The sequence below is a fragment of the Helianthus annuus genome, chromosome 9, assembly GCF_002127325.2.
Source record: "Helianthus annuus cultivar XRQ/B chromosome 9, HanXRQr2.0-SUNRISE, whole genome shotgun sequence".
NCBI lineage: Eukaryota > Viridiplantae > Streptophyta > Magnoliopsida > Asterales > Asteraceae > Helianthus > Helianthus annuus.
This window is the reverse complement of record NC_035441.2, coordinates 129794076-129817123: the sequence shown is the minus strand read 5'-3', so window position 1 is coordinate 129817123 and position 23048 is coordinate 129794076. Positions and strand designations below refer to the sequence as shown.

Genomic DNA, 23048 nt, shown 5'->3' with positions numbered 1-23048 from the left:
GTTTGAATGAATATTACAATTTTGTATACAAAAAGCTTATGTTAATTTGTTTGTCACTTCTAATTTGTTGTGTTTGTTACAGGTTGCGTGTTCTTTTTTTCCAAAAATTTCTATTAAAAGGATAATTTTCAATTTATAGAAAAGTGAAAACAGTTAGATTTGTACAATGATTATAAGAATACCACTTTTCAGGTTTTCTTCCTTGTAATGAGTAGAGTTTGAGCAAGAAAGGAGGTTATGAATACTAGTTTCACACGTATGATTTTTCAATGTACAACTCTTGTTGACATAAAATCAAAAAAAGTTATTGTTTGTCTGGAAAAATATGTTTATGTAAAAGAGAAGTTATTGCTTGACTAGATGCACAACTACCAAATATTTATATTTATATGATATAATATATAAAATTATAAAGATCATGAGAAAACAAACAATAAATATAGCACACCTTGTCACATTTAACTCGCACTCAGCATAAGAGATTACTATTCCGGATTTTATTGATAGAAAAAAAAAAAAAAGCAAACCACCTTTGTCTATCTTGTTTCAGGTATACCATAAACTTCCGACCTGACCTGACCCGTCATGTTTGTTCTCTATCTATGTCTTACTAAAGCACAACGATACGAGCTCCTAAAACGGGCTCATTTATCTCATTTGACCCATTATTTCAACTATTTACCTCAATATCCTTATTGGCGTTTGCTGATTATTCAATGAGAGAGAGAACTAAAAGCACGAGACAAATCAACATCTACCAGTTCCTTCAGGTTCCATACCCGATGGTCTTTGATGATCACCGCCACCCCAACAGCCATTGTAACTGTCAGAAATACAGTTGCCTTCAAGCAACCGTGCCCACGTGAAAACTTGCCCAAAATAGTCTTGCAGTGCTTGTCTGCTTCTTTCAACAAAGCTTCACGTTCATCTCCACCAGCCATTGCCGTCTCATTCTACATAAATAATCAACACATTAATCATGATTACATAAAACGACAAAATTACAATAATAATCTATATTTTAAAAAAATTTAAACAATTAAGATGGGTGTACGTATAAAAAATAGACTTTGGGCTTTATGCAATTACATATTTTCAGTTCATCCGGAACCGCTTGTTTTTATAAGGTATGCGGTTTATTGTGTTGTCTTTTTACAAATAATCATAGTTTTTTTTTTTAAACTTAACCGAGTATGTGGTCAAGGGTTACCTTATCCCTGAAACTCTTCAACGCAGATTTCAAAGGATCGAGACTGGAAAGCTTATCCGAGTGAATCTTCCACTGGTCAGACAGTTTTCTTAGAATAACCACACTAGCTTCAAGATGATCCAGATATATATCATCCTGTTTTGAGTTTTACAGTGAGAACTCGAGAAACACGAACAAATAAAGATCAATACCTAAGAATCTAAAACATCATTCATCATAGTTTACCCATTGTTTGTAACAGTCTGGACTTTGAGTTACACACCACAAGAATATGTCACTTGCTTCATTTGCTAGAGCAGAGTTACCTGTATAATTATAACCAGTTAAACGGCTGGGTCAAAAACACGCTGTGTTACTTTTATATATATTTGTTCAAATTCATATATATAATTTAATACATAACATATGATTTCTTGCCTTTCCCAGCAGCTTTTGCAGCAACGGGTAACAACTGCTGTGTAAGTTGCTTCATAGCTTTACTGCCAGGTGCAACAGCAATAGCAACTTCCTTCAAGACGGGATAGATGGCTTCAAATCTCTCAGTTGCCTGATACACCAGATGTTTTTCAAACTCAAATTAAAATATTTTAATTTAAAAAAGAGTAAAATGCCATTTTCGTCCCTGAGGTTTGGCCAGTTTTGAGGCTTTCGTACAAAGGTTTGTTTTTCCACATCTAGATCCAAAAGGTTTGAAATCTTGCCATTTTCATCCGGCTCGTTAACTCCATCCATTTTTCTCTGTTAAGTTAGGGGTATTTCCGTCTTTTTTGGTAACTTAAAGGCCAATTCGATCTTTTTCACTTTATGTAAAAAGACTGAATTGCCCTTTAAGCTAACAAAAAAGACGGAAATACCCCTGACTTAACGGAGAAAAATGGATGGAGTTAACGCGCCGGATGAAATGGCAATATTTCAAACCTTTTGGATTCATATGCGGAAAAACAAACCTTTGGACGAAAATCACAAAACTGGCCAAACCTCAGGGATGAAAATGGCATTTTACTCTTAAAAAAATATGGTATCCTAAAGAAGAGTCACCTTGACACGAGCTGTAGGAGCAGGGAATGTGGGTCCCATCAAAAGCTCGAGGGCGGAGGGTGGCACCACACGCTCCCCTTTTCTCACAGCACCATTTGCTAAAATTGCACGAGCTTTAGGGAAAGATAAAATCCTACACAAGTGAGAGAATTAACATATAGGATTTACGAGATTAGGGAAAACCAAAATAATAGTAAAGTTTCACAGTTCAAACCTCTCAACTAATTGCAAAATAAGGTCTCTGGATTGAGGATTACACGATTTACTGCAAACTAACGGCAAGAGCAGGCGCACCCACATGAACAGCCCCACAACCAGGTCACCTTGAGAAGCCTGTTAAATGTTTCAGTTACTTATTGAAGTTAAGTTGTCTTGCTTCTAGAAGATACAATACTACTTATCTTAAATGGTGAGATTACCTGTGTGATAGCCCACACTAAGACTGGAAGCTTTTCTAGCCCTTGATATTTGGAACCATCTTTTACTATGGGTAAAATACCGATCATTACATCAGGTTTACGCCGTAATACCATTGCTAGGACCACAAATATGGCGACCTGTAAAGTCACAAAATGCATGATGCTCCATATATATAAAGGGCGCAACAAAGTGATCTACTGCAGGATCTGAATGGCACCAAAAGGATAGTTAACATAGTATGCTAAAATAAGAAGTTCATGCTTTAATCTCATTTTGGTCCACATTTATTAAGGTAAAGATTATTTACATTTACAAATACTGAAGGGTAGATCTCACAGTAAGAGGTGTATTTAGAGAATTAGAAATCAAATAACAGTCCTTGTCCTTTTTATCTGTACAAAATTCTTAAGCAAGATGGATGAATCCCTAATAAGAACAAAGCCCAGAACAACAACAAAGCCCATAGGACAAAACATAAAACGTGAAAACCTTGTGTGCCCAAATAACAAGAGAAAAAATAATTTAAAAGTTGCTTGAATATTTTGTTCTTACTTGTATCATAATTATTCTCCATGTACAGGAGTTACTAGTTGTAGTTTCCTAAAGTTATACGCGTCCATATGCGTATAGTGAAAATGTTAAGATAGGTAACTTTCCTTTTTGTTACTGTAGCGCATATCTCTGTCCTGATGAAGCTCAGAAAGTATAATTATGTTCTCCTTTTCAATATTCATATTCCACTATGTAGTGGAATCCTATCCTTTACAGAATCTACCTATCTGTTGTTCAGGGTGCACATCCAATGCAACATTGACCATATTCCTATACTCTTGACCCCAAATACAAGGAGTACAAGATTGGTAACACAAGATTCCAACAGTAGCTTATATACAAGTGTAACAGAACAGGTCTCTAGTTTGAAAGCATCTTCACTAAAAGCAATATGTTCATCATCATTATCCTCAACATATGAAACATGTCATAGACCATTACCTGAGATTTAGAAGTTGGCTGCTGAACCACCTTCTTTGAACCCTTGACGGCTCCTTGGTGGTGAGCCAGGTCAGCCATTATGCTATCTAAACACCACAACGTAAACGACCCAAGGGCGTCAATAGGTTGGAGGTTAAGCCAGTCTGTAGCAGTCCTATAAACATCTTCAGATATATGCAACAGAGGAATCTGCATAAAAGCCAAATAAATCAATCCAAAAAAGGAAATTTCCATAAGCATCATATATTCATATTCCTTCTAAAAACTAATCCATAAAAAATCAAATAAACATCAAAAAGCTAAGTAGCGACACATTCCGAATTTCAACTACAACAAATATTTGGCCAATATCCAAAATCATAACAAAAGTAAACAGCCTGCCATAAACATAAAATAACTTTTAAAACTACTAAAAACAGAAAGTTCTCACATCAGTCATCTTCTCAATAGTAGCTTCCTTGAGTGTCTTCATCCACGGAAACTGTGAACCGCTGACCGAAGCAAACGCTCGACCAAAATACTCCGCAAATCGCATCAACATTACATCCGGTTGCGACTCATACGATTCCTACACAACACAACACCAAAACCTAATTCAATTTCATTCAATTTAGGTTCAAATTCACTAATCAACTCAATCAAAACCACATCAATTCAATCAAATCACAAAATTAGGCATTCAAATCATCAAACGTTCAATTACCGTTACATCAGCTAGAAAAACCGCAAGATCAGAATCATTAACCTTCGCAGCAGCCTCGGCAACGCTAACCTTCACCTTCTTTACCTTCTTCTTAGGTTTACTCTTCTTCAAGTTCAACTCTCCGGCAACAACCACCGCATCTCCGCCGTAATCCTCACCGTCGTTACGATCACGAACAGCAGCATCATCATCCGCAACCGCAGCTTCGATCGCATCGAACGCAGCTTTCTGAGATTCAACAACTCGTCGTCGACGATCCTCCGACATCTGTTCAATCGGCCGGAAAACGTCACCGGAGTTGTGATCGGAGTACTGTTCAGGTGCTTTGTTGGTGAATTTACGTCCTGATTTCTTATACGACACCGTTTTCCATCCGTGATCGTCGTTGTTGATGTTGCTGCTGCTGCTGCTGCTACTGCTTGCAAGCTCGATTTGCTTCAGGATTGCTTCTAATTCGGCTGAATTTGCGTCCATTTTTGCGACGGAGATGGTGATACGACGTCGTTGAATGTAGGTCTTCCGGTGATCTGTGGTGGTTGCCGGTGAGGAGAGATTGTAAGAAGAGAAGTAGGGGGGAGGGGTAACGTAGATATAGGCGGAGAGATACGTGGGTTCGGTCGATATTATTACATTACAAATTTACGTATATGCCCTTTGGTGTGATGTGGGATGTTATCGATTTTGTTATTAGTTTTTTTTTTTTTTTTAAATTATTCGGGTTGGTTGTTTGGTGTTCGCTGACTAGTAACGTTGATGGTTTTTAACAATAATAGACGTTAAAAAATATGTCAAGTTTTTATAGAATGGGTAAAATGCTCTTATCGTGAATTGAAAATAAAGTGTTTAATTTACATAATTAAAAAAAAAGTTAATAGAGAAATGTAAACACATCACCACTCAACATCCGTTTTGATTATTAGTTGTCGCCAATTTGGCATTTAACGCTTATATTGGAAGATGTTGTTTTGAAAACGGATTGATCCTGTTATGATCGTCTTAGTCGCCATTAATCCAATTTATGTTTCAATGGAAGTATATAGTCTAGCAACAAGTATTCATTTATGAACTTGATGAGCACTTACGATAAGTCAAACATGAGACTTTGACCATATAAAGAAACAGGCGATCACAATGGCCTAAACAATAATTAACATTGTTAATAACTTATTTGGATGCACATTGACTATAATCAACACCATGATATATATATATATATATATATATATATATATATATATATATATATATATATATATATATATATATATATATATATATAGAGGAAGTGTAATGTACAAAAGGGGTAATCGTACTTCACGTACGCTAATACCCTGACCGTCAGATCTGTTTGATCATCTCGCAAGTAAGGTTTAATCATTAAGGGCAGATTAGTATTTTTCATTCTTGTCACAGGGGTAATTCAGACATTTACTTAAAAACAAAGAAATTACGCGAGTTCGTTATCTCCAGTATCCCGGTAATTACGATCAGTATCAGTTTCAAGTAATTTCCATTTTCAAATTATAAAATTAGCGGTTATTGGTGGGCGATTAGGGCTTAATCAGTTTTTTCATTTTAATGGATCCACAGAGTAGTAATGCTCGAAACACAGAAGATGTCGATTTTGAAGATGCAGAGGTCGATACCGGACTTGAGGATGCAGAGCATTATCGGAACCCGACATCAGGCAACAACATTACCTTAGACGATCAGACTAGTAAGTTGTAAAGTAAATGGCTGTATTAAATGTGTTGTGTTTTATCTCCATCATTTTCATAGTTATTAGTTTCTTGATTGTGTTTTTAATCACGAGTGTTTGGTTGAATGTAAGAGAAGTTTAATTTACTGGGTGGTTTTTGTTTATGCGGTATTAGATTTTCAAGTGTTATTAATTTTACATGCGTTATTTTTATAGTGATGCGTTTTATTTTTTTTTTTCAATGTTCCTGATTCCGAAGCGTTATTATTTTTACATGCGTCATTATTTTTACAAGCGTTATTTATATTGATGCGTTATTTTTTTTCAATGTAGCTGAAAGATTGTATATCCCAGAGGTAGCTTCATCATGTGTTCCTGTTATTGGAATGGAGTTCTCTTCCATAGAACAAGCATATGTTTTTTATCAGACATATGCCAAGAAGGCAGGGTTCTCCGCTCGAAAAGGAGGTGAACATCATGTTGGTGGTATTATTAGGTCTAAGTATTTTGTGTGTTCAAAAGAGGGGCATAAACCACAGGCATTTGATGATAATTATTCGAAGTTGTCTAAGCCATATAAACGTAGGAACAGACCGACTATTCGAACCGGCTGTAAAGCACAAATTAAGCTTTGTTCGACGGATGGGGTGTTGTTTAAGGTTGATAAGTTTGTTCAATCGCATAATCATTCATTCGTGTGCCCCAAAGACATGCACTTATTACCAGCTTATAGACATCTGTCTGAGACACAAGAAGAGATGATATGGGAGCTTGGTACATTGAATCTTGGGCCAGTGAAAGCCTTTAATATAATGAGAAAAAGATACGGCGGGTTTGAAAATGTAGGTGCAACTAAAGACGATTGCAAGAATTTTAGAGCTAGGATACATAGCTACATCGGACAGTATGATGCAGATATGGTTATCAATAGGCTGACCGATAAAAAGAAGTTTATGGTTGATTATTCATTCTTTCATTCGGTCGATGAAAACAAACGATTAACCGGCCTGTTTTGGGCCGATGGCTTGTGCAAACGTAACTATGCTGAGTTTGGAGATGTCATATCGTTTGATGCTACATTTAAAACCAACAAGTTAGTCATTAGTTCAAGCTTTTTACTGGTATTTTTTTTTATAATCATCTTGTTTTTTATATTCATTTTTTGTATTCACATTTTGAAGGTATAAAATGGTTTTTGTACCTTTTACTGGTATTGATAATCATTGTCGAAATGTGACACTTGGAGCCGGGTTGTTAGCATCCGAAAGCATTGAATCATACAAGTGGCTTTTACAATCATTTTTGAACTCATTCGGTAAGCAGCCGAATGTGGTTGTCACTGATCAGGATCCCGCGATGAAACAAGCCATCGAAGCAGTGTTCGATAAGAGTAGGCACAGATTATGTATGTGGCACATAATGAAGAAACTTGCTGATAAGGTTAGGTTCAAATAGAGTATGCGTGATTATGTTAGAACTGGCGTAATAGTTGTATTCAGTTCATATCTTTATTTGACCAGACTAAGAATAGTCATAATGCGTTATTTATTTTTCTACATGCGTTATTATGTGCTTTATTCTTTTTTTCATTACACCGTCTAAGTTCCAATTCTTTGGTTTAATAGGTCGGACATCAGCTGTGCAATAACGAAGACTTTAAGAGACGTATGTGTGACATTGTATGGACAGATTCGATTACGCCAGAAATGTTTGAGAGAGAATGGAAGCTGATAATGATTGATTTCGGTCTAACTGAGAATAAGTGGCTTGATGATATGTTTTGCATGAGATCTTCGTGGATCCCAGCGTTCTATCGTCATGAGCCTATGTCTGGGCTTATGCGGACCACTTCTAGATCAGAGAGCGAAAACCATTTTTTCTGTCAAGTTGCGAATTCTCAACTTACCCTTGTTGAGTTCTTTAACCATTTTGACGGTGCAATGGACATTCAAAGATTCAACCATCGGAAGAATGACCATATATCTAGAAATACAGTCCCGGATAACTTTTCTGAATCTACTCTAGAGGATGATGCCATGAAAATTTACACCAGGTCAATTTTTGCTGATCAACAGGCAGAGTTACAAGGAACATTGTCCGAGTGCCTTCCTATAGAGACTAAAATTGAGGAACCTTTTTTGAGGATAAGTATGAAGGATTGGAAAGCTCACGGCGACGGTTTATTAGAGGTAATAATATATACATCAGCTAGTATGCATTTATTGCCAAACCATGTTTCCTTTTTATTTTTTTTTATTATTTTTTTTTTGTGTAGGTATGTTTCAAGAAGGGCGAGGATGTAATTGCATTATGCACGTGTCGCAGGTTTGAACAATATGGATTGTTGTGCAAGCATATATATTTCGTGTTCAAGATGTTCAAAGTGAAGGAAATTCCCAACAAGTATGTAATGAGAAGATGGACTAAAGATGTGGTACCGAATGATCTTAATAATACATTTGATATTACTGTTGACGGTGATGATGCGCATAAAAAGGCCAAAGAGGTTGCGTATGAGATTATGCAGACTGGAGAGTATCTTATTGGTAATCTGATCAAAGATTTCGATCATCTACTTATAGTTAGGGATCGGATGAGAGAGATGAAAGAAATGGTTGATGAACTTCGCATAACCAAGCCCATCGACCCTAAGTTTGATAGATATTCACGGTTAATTGGTTACGAGAAACCAAACACTGACGAGCCACCTACAGTCCGTGTGCCAACCGGTATTAGAAACAAAGGACGAGGTTCACATAAGCGGATTAAATCAAAAAAAGAGAAAATTATTAGTCTAAAAGGCAAGAGAAGTCGGACATGCAGTGTTTGCAATATCAAAGGTCATGACATTCGAACCTGCGAGGTGTTAAAGGGTAAAGCTACTGCTGCTGATAAGGTTGCCAATAAGGAGGGGAGGAAAAGAAGAGCAATTTAGTTAGAGAAGGATCCTAATTTAGTTGATGAAGAGGACGAGGAGGTTGAAAGTGGTGACGAAGAGGAGTTTGAGGAGTCCGACGAAGCAGAAGATAGTGATTTTGAATGCGAAGACGAGTAGTGTTTTAACAATACAGACATTCCATATTTAATGATTTTTGTTGTGACTGAACTTTTATGTAATCTATGACATTCACATGGTTTTTTTTTTCACATGATATGGGTGATTATATATCTCAAGAGTAATTGTTTTTTTTTACCCCTTTTTTTTGTGATTAATCATAACCATACACAGGACTTTTTTTTGAAATGGAGACTTCAAGTGACCAAACACTGATTCTCATCTACGTAACTAGCGTATTAAAAGGTACAAATTCATGCGTGATAATACGTAACATGCATTTTTTTTCATATCAATATTGCTAAACCAACATTCAAAAAAGTATGAGACATCAAGTGACATAACACTGAGTCTCATCATCACAACTAGCTATGGGTGGATGATTTTACCAAAATATACCCCCACATATAAGTTCAATACACACAAAACTAGACTTTAAAACCACCATTGTTCAAAATACCAACAACACATTAGGTCATCCCGAAAATCAACAAAATAGTTTATTAATCAGCCATACCACTTACTTCGGTGACATTATCTTCCCAACCTCCTTCTCGGACGTCTCCATCTTCTCTTCAACGGTCTCCACTGCATCTTTCAGATATGAGTATACTAAGTTATCTGCCGATGCTTGATCCTTCATCAGTTGTATTGCTTTATCCCTTAACATGGACTTCGGTTCTTCAAGCAGAATTCCCCACACTTCCTGGGTTTTTTTTTGATGTTCTAATATCCTGCCCTGCACATCGAGAATACTGTTACAGGAGTTAACATTACAAGCAAGTTCCGTTAACCTGCGGGTATTCAAGAGCTCCTTGATTGCTTCGTTTGCGGGATTTGTCGACATTGTTGTTCTTGAAGAGAGTCTGATATATGTTTTTTTATAGTATATGCCTAATGGGAGGGGTGAGTGAATCTTATATGTGTGTTATTGGGTAATTAATTTTGGTAGTTGAGAGATATTTTTGGTAAGTTAAATGTAATATTTTACATCATTACAAGTCTCTACAAGTCATATCGACTTAATACTAGTCTATATAGTTATAGGGTTTAATTATTTTTATACATCAAGTTGCATACTGATAATGTCTGCACAATTATCACTGCATGCGTTATTTTTGTTAGTTCATGCGGTATAATTTTATAAAAAATTGACATGCGTTATTTTTTTTAGTTAATGCGGTATAATGTGGACTAGCGTGATTTCATGCCTAATTAAAACTGGGGCATGCGTTTTTTTTTATAATTCCTGCTGTATAAATTGGTCATGCGTTATTTCTTATATTCAAGCGTTATTTTTTAACAAAACTACAAAAAAAACATCTGTCATGGTCAATAATTTTATATTGTCCTCTTGCTCTGCAATTCCCTTTTATATATCGATGGAAAACCATTCATTTTTTATCCGTTCAATTTTTATTTTAAAACATGGCAGAGTCTTGTAATTCATCGAGTGGTTCGTCTTCCTCATCAGGTATGCGTGCCTATCTAAAAAAGAGAATTGAGGATCAAATAGCTGAAGACAAGTCTTGTAAAGACTTGCTAGAAACTAACATTCATAGGGTCAGAGAGAACATGAAAAGGAGGGAAGAAATACTGAATTTGTTGTCTGGTATGTCAGATTCAAGTGTCAAAGAGGTGGCTATGATGTTTATGGTTGATCTTGGCAAGCGGGATGAGAAACAGTTAAAACAACTCGCGGACGCCATTACCGTCTTGGGATGCTCTATGGAGTTGAAGATCCAGTTTCTAGAGACTTATTTCTGATGGTTTTTATGTATCGTCAATCATATATGTTTGCGAAATCATGTCTATCTAAGTGTTTTTTATATTTTTGTATGAAAGTTGTGTTTTTGAATAATGAAAATGTCCGACTAGTTTATGTTTATAACTAGAAATTATTAGAATTATAAATAGAAATAAAAAATCCAAATGACAAAGATGTTTGGAACAAAAGACAGCAAGATAGTAGTCCTACGACTTTTCATTTTGTTTCCTCTTTTTGAGCTTGAAGAACTGCTCTAATCTGTTACTTATTTTGCTATCTAGATCGTGCAAAGCATCAGCGGGGATCGAATTCGCCATAAAGTCCGTAGCTTTGTCGTATACCTCCTTCCTTATAAGATTGTAGTCGGACAATACAATCTTACTAAGATACCTGTACCGCAAAAACCGTAGTTGTGAATCTTGCATTTCTTTCTGGTCTTCCGTTTTAAACCCTGCATTCCATGGAGATTTGCCCTTGTATGTCTCCATATGCCTCATAGTGAAGACACCACAGTCACTACCATTTTGAAGAGTTCTCCACTCCATTTCCTTTCGAATTATTTTTGCTTTTTCCAACTTTGTTATCCACTCTTTTTGTCCAAGTTTGCCTTTTAGGTATAGCACTAGGACTCTCCGCTATAAGCACGATAAAAAATCATATTATTACCTATTCATCATAAGGATAAAAAGCTATGTAGAATTACCAGCTTTTCGGGGCGTCCACGGTAGCGTTTGGTAAACGATTCGGCATACCGAGAGTTATCGATTAACTCGATATCTCCATTTTTCATGTTAAAGCATAGGCACCAGTAATGATCAGAAAGTAGTACTGGAATGAAGATGAGATCAACTTTGTCAACTTTCTTCACCTGATACTTACACAATATATCGTCTACGCCTGGTCCGAATACTTTCAATCGATCACTATCTGTGATTTTTGGCTCAAACATTTCGTCTTGCTGCAAGATTTTTCGCGATTTTTTTCATAAAAAATCAAACCATGCGTGATTAACATATTTAGTGATTTTTTTCAAAAAAAATGCAACCATGCGTGATTAACATATTAATTTTTCAACCTTTGCGTGATTAATGTTGGAAAACTTACCAATATTGTAGTTGGTAAGAACAGCCTGTAGGGTGATGATTTTCTGTCCCTTTTTTTCTCTTCAAAGTTTAAAACATCTACAAATGTGTTCATTCCACCATATGATATGTATTGCGATGGGTGGAAGGTTTCAAATATGATTTTAAGCGCTTCGACTCCACTGTCAGACTTGTATATCAATGTCCTGTTGTTTTTTAATACCAACAAAGAAAATTTAAAAAAAAAGATGAAATTTTTTAACTAATTTTTAGGATTCAAAATCTTACCCAATATCTCCCATCGGAGCTAAGAGATAACAGATGATGTTTTGGTCACGTACCAAAAGTGGCTCATATAGGTTGGTTACCCTGTTGCAGTAAGGCGATCTATATGTGTCACCTAGTTCTGCCAGCCGCTTTTCCCTCTTTTCCCTGATCATCTTGATACGCGTTGTTACTAGCCGTGTATGCCTCTCGTCATCCGTTTTATTTGTGTTCGCTGACACAGGAGTTTTTTGATTACCCGCACTTGATGTTTACAGGATTGGAGCCAATTTTAAAAGTGTCTCAACAGACTGCATTTCTGCTTCGGTCACTTCAGCAGGTTCATCAGCTGATGTTGTCGGAGGCTTATCTTTATCATAGGCGTCGGTTATTGTATTCTGTTTATGTGCTTGTTGTTGACTGCACTCTGCCAAATTTACAGGTTGGTCCATGTTGTTCACCACATCTGCTTGCGCCACTGTTTTCATGTTTGATTTGGATTAATTTGTTTTGTAATCACAAGCTAAAAAAATGCACCTTTGTTTAGTAATGAACATATTTTTGTTACCTTCTGTAGTCTGCCTGTATACGCCTGGTTCGATGGTTTGTAAGGCAGCCAGGCACGAGTCCGAAATACCACCATCATCAAATGGGGTATCATGAACATCATCACATCCTATAAAATCCCATACGTTTTGTTTTTATTAATCATAATTTCACGTAAATATTAACAAATAAGAGAAGTTATTATATACCTTTATCTTTCACCGTGTTTTGATGTTCCAATTTTGCATCTCCATCGCCCTCTAACTCTTGATTTGTTTCGCCACATTGTCCGACTTTGTTTTGAACCACCTCATCACCAGCATAGCTTACTTCAGCAGGTATCGAAACTGTATCCGTAGAAACGGAATTTTTAACCGCATCATTCCATCTTTTACACCTTTCCATAATTTCAACATCCCAGAAAAACTTCTCCTTTACACCCTTAACGAGAGCATTCATATCCGAAACAAGAGAAATGTATTTCTTTATATTATTGTCCATTGTTTTCAACAACACCTGCGGAATTGGACAGTCAAAAAGATCAAGCGTGATTAACAGTTATAGCGTGATTACAAGTCTAAGAAGCCAAGTTGCAAAAAGTTCAAGCGTGATTAACAGTTCTAGCGTGATTACCAGTTTAAGAAGCCAAGTTTCATTTTTTTACAAGACCATTCGTGATTATCAAGTTCTAGCGTGATTAACAGTTATAGCGTGATTCCCAGTTTAAGAAGCCAAGTTTCATTTTTCTACAATACCATGCGTGATTATCAAGTTTTATATCATGCGTTATTAATTTGTTACCCAGTATGCGTTATTACATCTACAGAATTATTGTCTAACATCATAAACAAGCTCTATAGCATCTCTTATTGACAGAAAAAAAAAATAAATAAATAAAAATAAAAACAAACAAAAAATCAAGTTTACCTTTTTATTTTTTTTCGAGGCTTCCCACGCAGCATGATCATAGATCACCCCGGTTAGTTGAACTGGAGTGCTGCAGTAGTCAATCTCTTTTTGCGTTTGTGTCCCTATGTCCATTTCATCTAAATTCATGTCTGAAATATGTTCATTCGGATTCCACCCGTCAAACCAATCCGTATTTGATGGTATGTCTCCTTCGTCAATCGGATCCTCCCCATCCAGGTTTCCAGTCAGGTTTCTTCTGTTGTAGACATGTGTCGTATCCACTGGTGGTATCATGTACTCATCCGTATCTTCCATCTCATCTAATGTATTGAATTCGGTGAGGTTTTCTTGTACCGCAGCTGCCTCGTGTATCGGGATGATGTCAGCGAAAAGGTTAGTGTACACCGTCGATGTGTTTTCTTTTACGATTTCGAATGGTGCGGTCGTAGCCTCTTGATTTTGATGATCATTGCCATTTATGCGCGAGGCAGTAACATGTGGTTGATCCTGGCGATTATCATTTGCTCCTTCGTCTTCTTCCACTTCCTCACAATCTTCAACACCTAGCGGCCCGTTGTTGTATAAATATTCTTCCACGTCGTCGATCATACCAGAGGTTACATAATGTATGACAGGCATTTTGACAGGTTCATCGAAAATTTTGTGTCTTTGGTTGAAATAATGGCTGTATAGAAGCTGCATATTGTTTTTTGAAAAAAAACAAATTATTAATATTAATATCGTATTTAGCATAACCGTTAAAGATGTGTACATAACATACCGTTAGGAATGCAACCGGGCCATTGTATTGTGAGTCTAACTTTTTCCAACCTTGTCTTGTTCGTTTCAGCGATTCTAAAACGAAGGAGCACCAGTCCAGATTTGGAATGTCTTCCTCTTTGTCAATTGCAAGTAGAAAACTTTGTTTAACAGTTGTTGACTTTGTTATCTCTACAAACAAAGTGTTCCAGTAGGCTAGGAAATTTAGCTTGAATAATCGTCCGCCAGTGGTTTGATTTGACATAGTTCTTGCAAGCAAAGTATGAGTAATTTTGTTTCTGTCTGGCCACTGGTTTTTGAACTCATCTATGGTTGTTTCTGCGCCTTGAGTAGCCGTATTTTTCTCCACTATTGCTCCTTTTCTAGGCTTATTTTTTTCTCGTACAATAACATTACCCTTTGGAATACCAAACACGTCATGTACTGAATCTCGGGTGATTTTTATCTTGTGATTTCCTATGTTTAGTGTGCTGTATTGCTCGTCATAGTTTCGTACGAGCCAATACCCTAAACGCGTGCTTATATGATAAAGCTTTATATTAAGGACATCACCAAATCCAATGCTTTTCACATCCGCCACCTGCGCTTCAGTAAAGTGCTTAACTGTATCCAAAAAACCTGAAGGACTGCACCGTAGGCTTATTACATCATGATGATAATGATAGAACGGTCTTGGTTCTGACCTAAAAGGTTCTGCATCGGTAATCTTCCGTTTCCCCTCGATAGGATCCATCTGCTTTTCGTTTTTCGATTGTTTCTTTTTTACTGGTTCAAAGTCTTCACCATCTTGGTTAGTTGTAGTACTTGGCCTTTTTCTTGTGTTTTCACCTCTTTTGACTATCAAATTTCTAATAGGTTCTTCAAAGTCATCATCATCATCTTCTAGACTATAGTTTGTATGCTTTTTATTAACCTTTGATTTATGAGGTTGCTTTGTCATAATCGCCTGAATCGGGGGCTCAAAATCATCATCATCATCAGCAACCCCTACATCATATTCCAATACAAAGTTTTTAAAAGATGGGATGAATCATGCTAATGCTGCTTGCTATCTCAAAATCTACAACTACACAATTTTTAAGCTAGAACCGGTAGGTCATATCAATATGTAATAGCTATCATACTAATGCCGCTTGTTACCTCTAAATCAGCAATTTTACAATTACCGCAGAAACCCAAAGATTATAAGTTTCATATCCCAATTCACACTGTAATCTGATTCAATATTTCCATATCAATCTTGCTAATGTTGTTTGATAGCTAAAATGATTCAATTACACAATTAGATCAGACGCCCCAAATATCAAGTGGTAAAATGCCCAATTTCACAATGTAACCTAATTCCGCTAGTTTATTAAAGAGAATCATCATCTAATGTTGAGCCTGTTAATCCCGCTTCTACATATCAATGAAACAACAAAAAATTACGCTTGTTCTTATCAAATAACGCTAGTTAATCAACCCTATTTTTGGCTTGAAAAACATCAACCAACATCAAAACTGTAGTTATGCCGCTAATGTGCACCGGCAAGGCAACCTAATTCTATATTTCCATATCAATCATGCTAATGTTGTTTGATAGCTAAAATGATTCAATTTCACAATTAGATCAGACGCCCAATATCAAGTGGTAAAATTCCCAATTTCACAATGTAACCTAATTCCGCTAGTTCATTAAAGAGAATCATGATCTAATGTTGATCCTGATAATCCCGCTTCGACATATCAATGAATCAACAAACAATTACGCTTGTTCTTATCAAATAACGCTAGTGGATCAACCCTAATTTTGGCTTTAAAAAACAACAATCAACATCAAACCTGTAGTTATGCCGCTAATGTGCACCGGCTTCACCGGATCATTTCTTTTCTTGCTCCTTCTTTCTCTTTTAGCTGCTTCAAGGTATAATGTAACCGCCGATTAGTTCAACTATAAGGTTGGGACTGTCTAACAAAATAAACGGGATTGAATCGATACCTCTTAATGCCGTATTCGTCATTCTCAAGTGAAATCGATGTTCGTTACTATTTCACCGTTGTTAGTCTTCTTTCACCGACGGTCGGAACCGTCTTTTCTCCGTCGCTCCGAGTCGTTTGAAAGTCACCGAATTTTTTGATGAACAAATATGGTTATTGATTAGATACTGAGATTTAGCCGGGTTTTTAGGTATAGGAATTGACCATTTTAACCTTTGATTCAAATAATTACGTTTTAGCCAGACCCTTAAACATTTATTTAATCCCGCTTTTAATCGTTTGATCCAACGGTCAGGATTATAACGTATGTTATGTACGATTAGTCATTATGTAGGTTAACCGCCCTCTATATATATATATATATATATATATATAGGGTAAGGTTCATGCGAGAACCACCCTTATTGCGAGAACCGCGAGAACCAATGTGAACACAAAATAAAATCTAAAAAAAATCAAAAAAGCACTCAAAAATTTTTTTTTATTTTTTTTAATATTTTTTAACAAAAAATCGCTATATTTCGTTCCATAAAAAAAAAAAAAAAAAAAAAAACTTTTTTTTTTCGAGTAACAGTTATCCATGCACATGTGCATATGTATCATTACTTCAACAAATTCGGTAATACATTATCAGGAATAGACAATTGCACTTTAATTTACAATACCATTAGTAATACACTACTTTTTACATTACCAATATTCAAAATGCACATGTGCATAATTAGGTATAACCATGATATAACGTGTTTTGGTACAAAAAGTTTGTGATTTTGAATGGAGAAGTAGACCCATATACATGTTTTTTGGTTAGTTATATCTAGTGGTTGATGGTTTGGTTATAGTTGTCAATTTTTTATGTAATATGTTGATTGGATGGTATAAATGGTGTTTACATACATGTAATAAAGTGAAAATATTGTTAATGGTATTGTATTATGGATGGTAGGAGGTAATGGTATTGTATTATGGATGGTAGGAGGTAATGGTAGTGTATTATGGATGGTATGATAGATGAAAGGGAAAGTGTATTCAAAGTGGTGTACATGTGTCAAAGAAATGACAGAAATGCACATGTGCATGCTTGTGTATTATGGATGGAATGATAGATGAAAGAGAAAGTAGTGTACCAAAACACTTTATTTCCTGTTGATACATATAGATGCACATGTGCATTTCTAACATTGGTAATGTAAAAGATAGTGTATTACACGTAGTAGTGTAAATGAAAGTGCAATTGACTATTATTTGTAATGAATTACGGAATTTGACAAAGAAACGACACATATGCACATGTGCATGGATAACTGTTACTCGAAATTTTTTTTTTTTTTTGAAATTTTTTTTATTTTTTTTATTAACAAAATATAGCGATTTTTTCAAAAAAAATAGTAAAAAAATAAAAAAAAAATTTTTTGGGTGTTTTTTAGATTTTTTTAGGAATTACTGTTTGTGTTCACACTGGTTCTCGCGGTTCTCGCAATAAGGGGTGGTTCCTAACGGATCTTTGTCCTATATATATATATATATATATATATATAGGGAGCCGCTAGAATGAGAACCACCTCGAGTTGTAAGAACCGCGAGAACTACACCCCACGGAGCGCCGTTCGCCGCGATTTTTTTTTTACAAGTAGATGTGTGCATTATAAACACGGCCGTAAAAAATCACGGCGAACGGCGCTCCGTGGGGTGTACTTTTTTACACCTCAAGTTTGGTGAAAAAAAAGAAAAAAGAAAAAAAATTAAAAAACACCAAACTTGAGGTGTAAAAAAGTACACCCCACGGAGCGCCGTTCGCCGTGATTTTTTACGGCCGTGTTTATAATGCACACATCTACTTGTAAAAAAAAATCGCGGCGAACGGCGCTCCGTGGGGTGTAGTTCTCGCGGTTCTTACAACTCGGGGTGGTTCTCATTCTAGCAGCCCCCTATATATATATATATATATATATATATATATATATATAGAGGCCGGTTAACATACAAATATATTAATCGTACATTATGTACGCTACAACAACAACCGTCCGATCATCTCATTTAAAGCGCGTGTTTAACAATTAAATTTATCAAATTAGGATTAATAAAAAAGAGACCGCCAAGGTTAAAATCGTCAAATTTAAGATCACCTGATCAACGGCAAAACAAAACCTCAAATCATAACGACAATTCCTAAAATCAAAACCAAAAACGAAATAATAACAATTAATCAAAAATCGATCGATTCCTATTCACCAAATCGATCGATTCATATTCACAAATTCTTCTGAGAAAATGAACTTCTGATGAATTTAGAAATTCTGGAAGGACTGACTATCGAAGAAGATGATGCAGAATGTCAAATCATGTGCGAAATCATCGACAAATGCAAATGCGAATTCAGTAAAAAGGGAAATTCTTTGAAATTTCATATAGTTTGCGAATTCATGATATGCAAATGCGATTTCAGTAAAAAAGTTAAGTATTCTATGATATTTCATATAGTTTGCGAATTCATGATAATGCACTTGCGATTTCAAAAAACTCTTCATATAGTGTGCGATTTCAGATATTTTACACGTGCGAGGTTTCTTACAGTTTGCGAATTTCTTTCGAATCAAGTGCGATTTTGAATAAGAACACTGCAAAAAAAAAAAACTTAAAGAATACTTTGTAATAAAAATGCAAAAAAAAAAAAAAAACAAACTACCAATCTTAAAAACTAAAAATATATTATTTTATATAAAAAAAATTAATTTATTAACGATGTGACTATAATTTGACATGTAATGATGAATTTTACAATAAATACTACTGAACTTACCACCCTACCTCTATAATAAATTTAATATATTAATATAAAAAACCTAGATAACTACCTTCCATATTAAGACATAGAAGACCAAATAAAACACACACAAAAACACAGACCAAACAAAAATGGCATCTGAAGATATAGAAAAAATCAAAAACATTGCAATCAAAGAGCTATTGTCAACTCGCACGTTGACAGAAATAAGCACTGATGTCACCTCTTCTCATCTGGTTCTTGATGTGCAGGGCAAAATTCTTGAACAAATCAAGAACAATCAAGCAGTATGGGAAAAGCTACTTCAAGAACCACCATCAAGCTTCAGAGATAAAGCTTTGGATCACATAAAAGAGCAATCTCGAGCTGATGACTTAGCCTTCTCTTTCCTGCCAGATGCTCTAAACACTGTGAAGGAGAAGATGGAGTTCAGCTCTAGTGAACGTGGCAAAATCTTTGCTTCAAGTAACTAAATTTCTGTTTAATCGTTTTATGGTTGTAGCTGTGTTTGACAATAACAACTATTTTGTATTTTGGATATATGTTTTGAACAAATCTTATGCTTTATTATAATTTAAAATTGCATGAATGAATTAGAGATCTTTGCCACAAAAAAAAAAAAAAACAATATAACTCAAAATCGTATGTATTAAAAGTGAAATCGCATGTGAAAAATGATATAAACTAAATATAAACTGATGCATATAAAATCACATGTTTATACTACTAAAATCGCATGTGAAAAATGATATACACAAATGAATATAAAATCGCATGTGTTTCGTATAAATTCGCATTTACATTTAAAAAAAATTACTCATCCTCGTCATCTTCAGACACCTCTTCCCACTGATCTTCTTCTTCAGATCCATCATCACTACTGTAATCTTCAAAGTCATCTTCCTCTTCGTCGTCTTCTCCCTCATTGTCTTTGTCTCTCACACCATCTTCAATCTGGACACCCTTCATCTTCTTTTTTCCCTGTTTACCTTGTTGTTTGGCTTTAAGCTCGCCGCAAGTCCGAATGTCATGACCTTTTTTATTGCATACGGTACATGTCCTTGACCTTTTCCGGCTGATCATTGTTCCTTCTTAGATTTAATCCTTCTATGCGAGCCGCGGCCTTTGTTTCTTATACCAGCCGGCACACGAACAGTAGGGGGAGCATTAGTTACTGGTTGTTGATAACCAATCAACTTTGAAAATCAGTCAAATTTTGGATCAAGTTGCTTGGTTATGCGACTCTGATCAACTCTCTCTTTAAGCTGCATCATTTGATCCCTCACTAAAACAAGTTGATCAAGGTCGGAAATCAAATTACTAACCAAATACTCCTCTGTGTGAATGATTTCACGAGCAATCCGTTTAGCCTTGTTTTGCACATCCTTACCACTGATATTTAGATTGTACTTCACATTTAACTCATTGGGCACCACATCCTTCGTCCATCTCTTCATAACATATTTGTTTGGAATTTCTTTAACACCAAACATCTTGAAAAAAAAATATATGTGTTTGCATAGCAGCCCATACTGCTCAAAACGCAAACAGCTACACTCTGCAGTTACATCATTTTCAAGATTCTTGAACCACGCCTATAAATAACCAAAAAAAAAAATTAATTTAATAAAATTTAAAATCGCATATATAAAAATAACAATTTCGCATGTCTAAACCATCATGTAAGTGAATAAAATTAAAATCGCATGTGAATCATAACAATTTCGCATGTCTAAAAAATTATGTAAATAAATAAACTAAAATCGCATATGTAATGTAACAAATTCGCATGTCTAAAAAACATGTAAAATACCTCCAATAAACCATCGCCATGTGCTTTAAAGTCCTTCAACAATATTCTGATACGTGGACCTTCAACTTTGGTGTCCATCGGCAAACATTCGGAAATTGTTCCATGTATCTTTACTTGCTGATCAAAAAATATAGACCTGGTGTAGATCTTAGCAGCATCTTTTTCCAAGGTAGTTTGACTCCAATCAGCTGGCTCAGTATATCTTGAAATATGATCATTTTTTCTATGATTGAACCTTTGTACATCCATTGCACCATCAAAATGATTCATAAACTCTACGAGTGTGAGTTGTGAATTAGCAACCTGGCAAAAAAAATAGTTCTCACTCTCTGATCTTGAAGTTGTTCTCATAAGACCCGACATTGGCTCATGCCGGTAAAAAGCCGGAATCCACATGGATCTCATCCCAAACATATCATCAATCCATTTGTTTTCAGTGAGACCGAACTCAATCATCACCAATTTCCACTGTCTCTCAAAATCTTCGGGCTCAATCGAATCAGTCCAAACAATGTCGCACATTGTAACACCCTAGTTACTATTTAACGGTTTTATATGTAAATACCAACAATTAGATGTGTAATTAAGACTATACATACTATTTAAATACGAGTTTATTAAAACTTTTACAAATCATAAGTTATTCAACATAAGTGATCGAATTTGTCGTTTAAAATTTACGACGAGGCAATGTGCGGAAGCATGTATCTTTATCGTGTTCGGTTCTTCGATGAGCTTGATCGTCTTCCGGCATCCAAAATGTACCTACATTTCATAAACATGAAATGCTTTAGTCATACGGGGTTTAAAACGTGTCAAAACGAGTTCGGGAAACGAAACTGATCAAAATACATTATGCTACGGGGTCTACCGTAAATTACGGTGGCTACCGTAATTTACGGTAGCCCCTGAATGTTGATTCTTCCCACCGTAAAGTAGGGGGTTTATGGCGTAAAGACTTATAGGCTACCGTAACTTACGGTGGCCTCTGCAGGATTTTTCCAAGTTTGCCGTTTTCTAAAACGGAAACCTTCATAACTTTTAATCCGCTTGTTCATTTGACCTACCGTTTCTTCCTACGTGATTGTAATTTGATCCTCCATCATATGGGGTTAAAATCCAACATCTGGATTAACAAAATTTAAGGCTTTTAAGTCTTCGGCTTATTACCCTTTTTACCAAACTTTGACCCGTTCGTGATTTTATCAAACAAACATGTTTGATTCTAAATTCTCATCATTTCCATGTTGTTATCATATTAGATTCAAATCACGGGTTTATATACATTCTTAAACCCGTTTTTACTTAGATGTTTAATTGACCCGTTAAGGGCATTTAAGCACTTTTACGCATAATTCACACTCGATTATTCCTAGCATCTTATTTCCACATTATTTATCAATGATCTTCCATCACAACTATATTTGTGATGGATTAAATGTGACGATCTATATAATCCGAGTTTTACCCCTCGGATTATTATTTTACGACAAAGACTCATATAGAGTCTTTTGACCAAGGATTTACATCTTTCACTTTTATACTTATTCTAAGTATTAACTTGATTATAAAACTCGTTTTCAAGCGACTTCTAAGGGTTGTTTGCTTAATTTCGCTTACGAGGGCGTTTTGGTCGTTTTTAACCCTTCTTTTACAACGAAGGGCTTGCTTAAGTCATGCACGCCCAAAATCTCATTTTTTTTTACCAAATCTTGTTTTCAAAACACTCTGTCTATAATCTAAATCCTTCGGTTTACCTTTTAAGGTAACCGAATGTCCCTTTTACTTTGCCTAACTCTCATAGAACTTCAAGTTCTAAATGATGAGTTGATCTATTATACATACCTGGCTCGGATCAACTTATTAACCCGGTTTTAATACCTTGCTTTATAATCGCTAAAGAAGAGCGATGCGAGTATCCATTGGATTTCTATTCCTGTAAGCATATAACTCGACAAAAGATCATTAGTCAATATTGTCAAAAGGTGATGTCTACACCTTTT

At 35.6% G+C, this 23048-nt stretch overlaps 4 protein-coding genes across 4 annotated transcripts; 1 reads left to right on the top strand and 3 right to left on the bottom strand.

Annotated features, from left to right (window-relative positions):
• Nucleotides 1-429: 429 nt before the first annotated feature.
• LOC110878654 lies at nt 430-4959 on the bottom strand. The gene is made up of 10 exons (XM_022126994.2): nt 4365-4959; nt 4092-4229; nt 3662-3850; nt 2668-2805; nt 2463-2581; nt 2249-2381; nt 1628-1757; nt 1436-1515; nt 1211-1345; nt 430-953 (listed from the first exon to the last, which is right to left on the bottom strand). The coding sequence occupies exons 1-10, from the start codon at nt 4836-4838 to the stop codon at nt 714-716; spliced, it is 1776 nt and encodes a 591-aa protein (XP_021982686.1). The 5' UTR covers nt 4839-4959; the 3' UTR covers nt 430-713.
• Nucleotides 4960-5942: 983 nt separating this feature from the next.
• On the top strand, nt 5943-8998 carry LOC110876342 (protein FAR1-RELATED SEQUENCE 5-like). The gene is made up of 5 exons (XM_022124513.2): nt 5943-6081; nt 6397-7156; nt 7245-7503; nt 7689-8252; nt 8339-8998. Exons 1-5 carry the CDS (start codon nt 5943-5945, stop codon nt 8996-8998), a joined length of 2382 nt encoding a protein of 793 aa, XP_021980205.1.
• Nucleotides 8999-11006: 2008 nt separating this feature from the next.
• LOC110874666 lies at nt 11007-12072 on the bottom strand. The gene is made up of 3 exons (XM_022123179.1): nt 11991-12072; nt 11590-11844; nt 11007-11521 (listed from the first exon to the last, which is right to left on the bottom strand). Exons 2-3 carry the CDS (start codon nt 11833-11835, stop codon nt 11093-11095), a joined length of 675 nt encoding a protein of 224 aa, XP_021978871.1. The 5' UTR covers nt 11836-11844; nt 11991-12072; the 3' UTR covers nt 11007-11092.
• A 432-nt stretch (nt 12073-12504) lies between these two features.
• Nucleotides 12505-14002, bottom strand: LOC110876341. The gene is made up of 4 exons (XM_022124512.2): nt 13706-14002; nt 12988-13294; nt 12801-12908; nt 12505-12710 (listed from the first exon to the last, which is right to left on the bottom strand). The coding sequence occupies exons 1-4, from the start codon at nt 14000-14002 to the stop codon at nt 12505-12507; spliced, it is 918 nt and encodes a 305-aa protein (XP_021980204.2).
• Between the last annotated feature and the right edge of the window lie 9046 nt (nt 14003-23048).

Coding starts and splice junctions, on each gene's coding strand:
- LOC110878654 (XM_022126994.2), bottom strand. CDS start 4,838: ATGGACGCAAATTCAGCCGAATTAGAAGCAATCCTGAAGCAAATCGAG. Junction 4,230..4,364: donor TTTTTCTAGCTGATGTAACG/GTAATTGAACGT, acceptor TGTGTTGTGTAG/GAATCGTATGAGTCGCAACC. Junction 1,758..2,248: donor CTCCTACAGCTCGTGTCAAG/GTGACTCTTCTT, acceptor CTGGTGTATCAG/GCAACTGAGAGATTTGAAGC.
- LOC110876342 (XM_022124513.2), top strand. CDS start 5,943: ATGGATCCACAGAGTAGTAATGCTCGAAACACAGAAGATGTCGATTTT. Junction 6,082..6,396: donor TACCTTAGACGATCAGACTA/GTAAGTTGTAAA, acceptor TTTTCAATGTAG/CTGAAAGATTGTATATCCCA. Junction 7,157..7,244: donor GCTACATTTAAAACCAACAA/GTTAGTCATTAG, acceptor CACATTTTGAAG/GTATAAAATGGTTTTTGTAC.
- LOC110876341 (XM_022124512.2), bottom strand. CDS start 14,002: ATGGAAGATACGGATGAGTACATGATACCACCAGTGGATACGACACAT. Junction 13,295..13,705: donor CCTCGAAAAAAAATAAAAAG/GTAAACTTGATT, acceptor CCAATTCCGCAG/GTGTTGTTGAAAACAATGGA. Junction 12,909..12,987: donor AAACACGGTGAAAGATAAAG/GTATATAATAAC, acceptor GGGATTTTATAG/GATGTGATGATGTTCATGAT.
- LOC110874666 (XM_022123179.1), bottom strand. CDS start 11,835: ATGTTTGAGCCAAAAATCACAGATAGTGATCGATTGAAAGTATTCGGA. Junction 11,522..11,589: donor GTGGACGCCCCGAAAAGCTG/GTAATTCTACAT, acceptor TCGTGCTTATAG/CGGAGAGTCCTAGTGCTATA.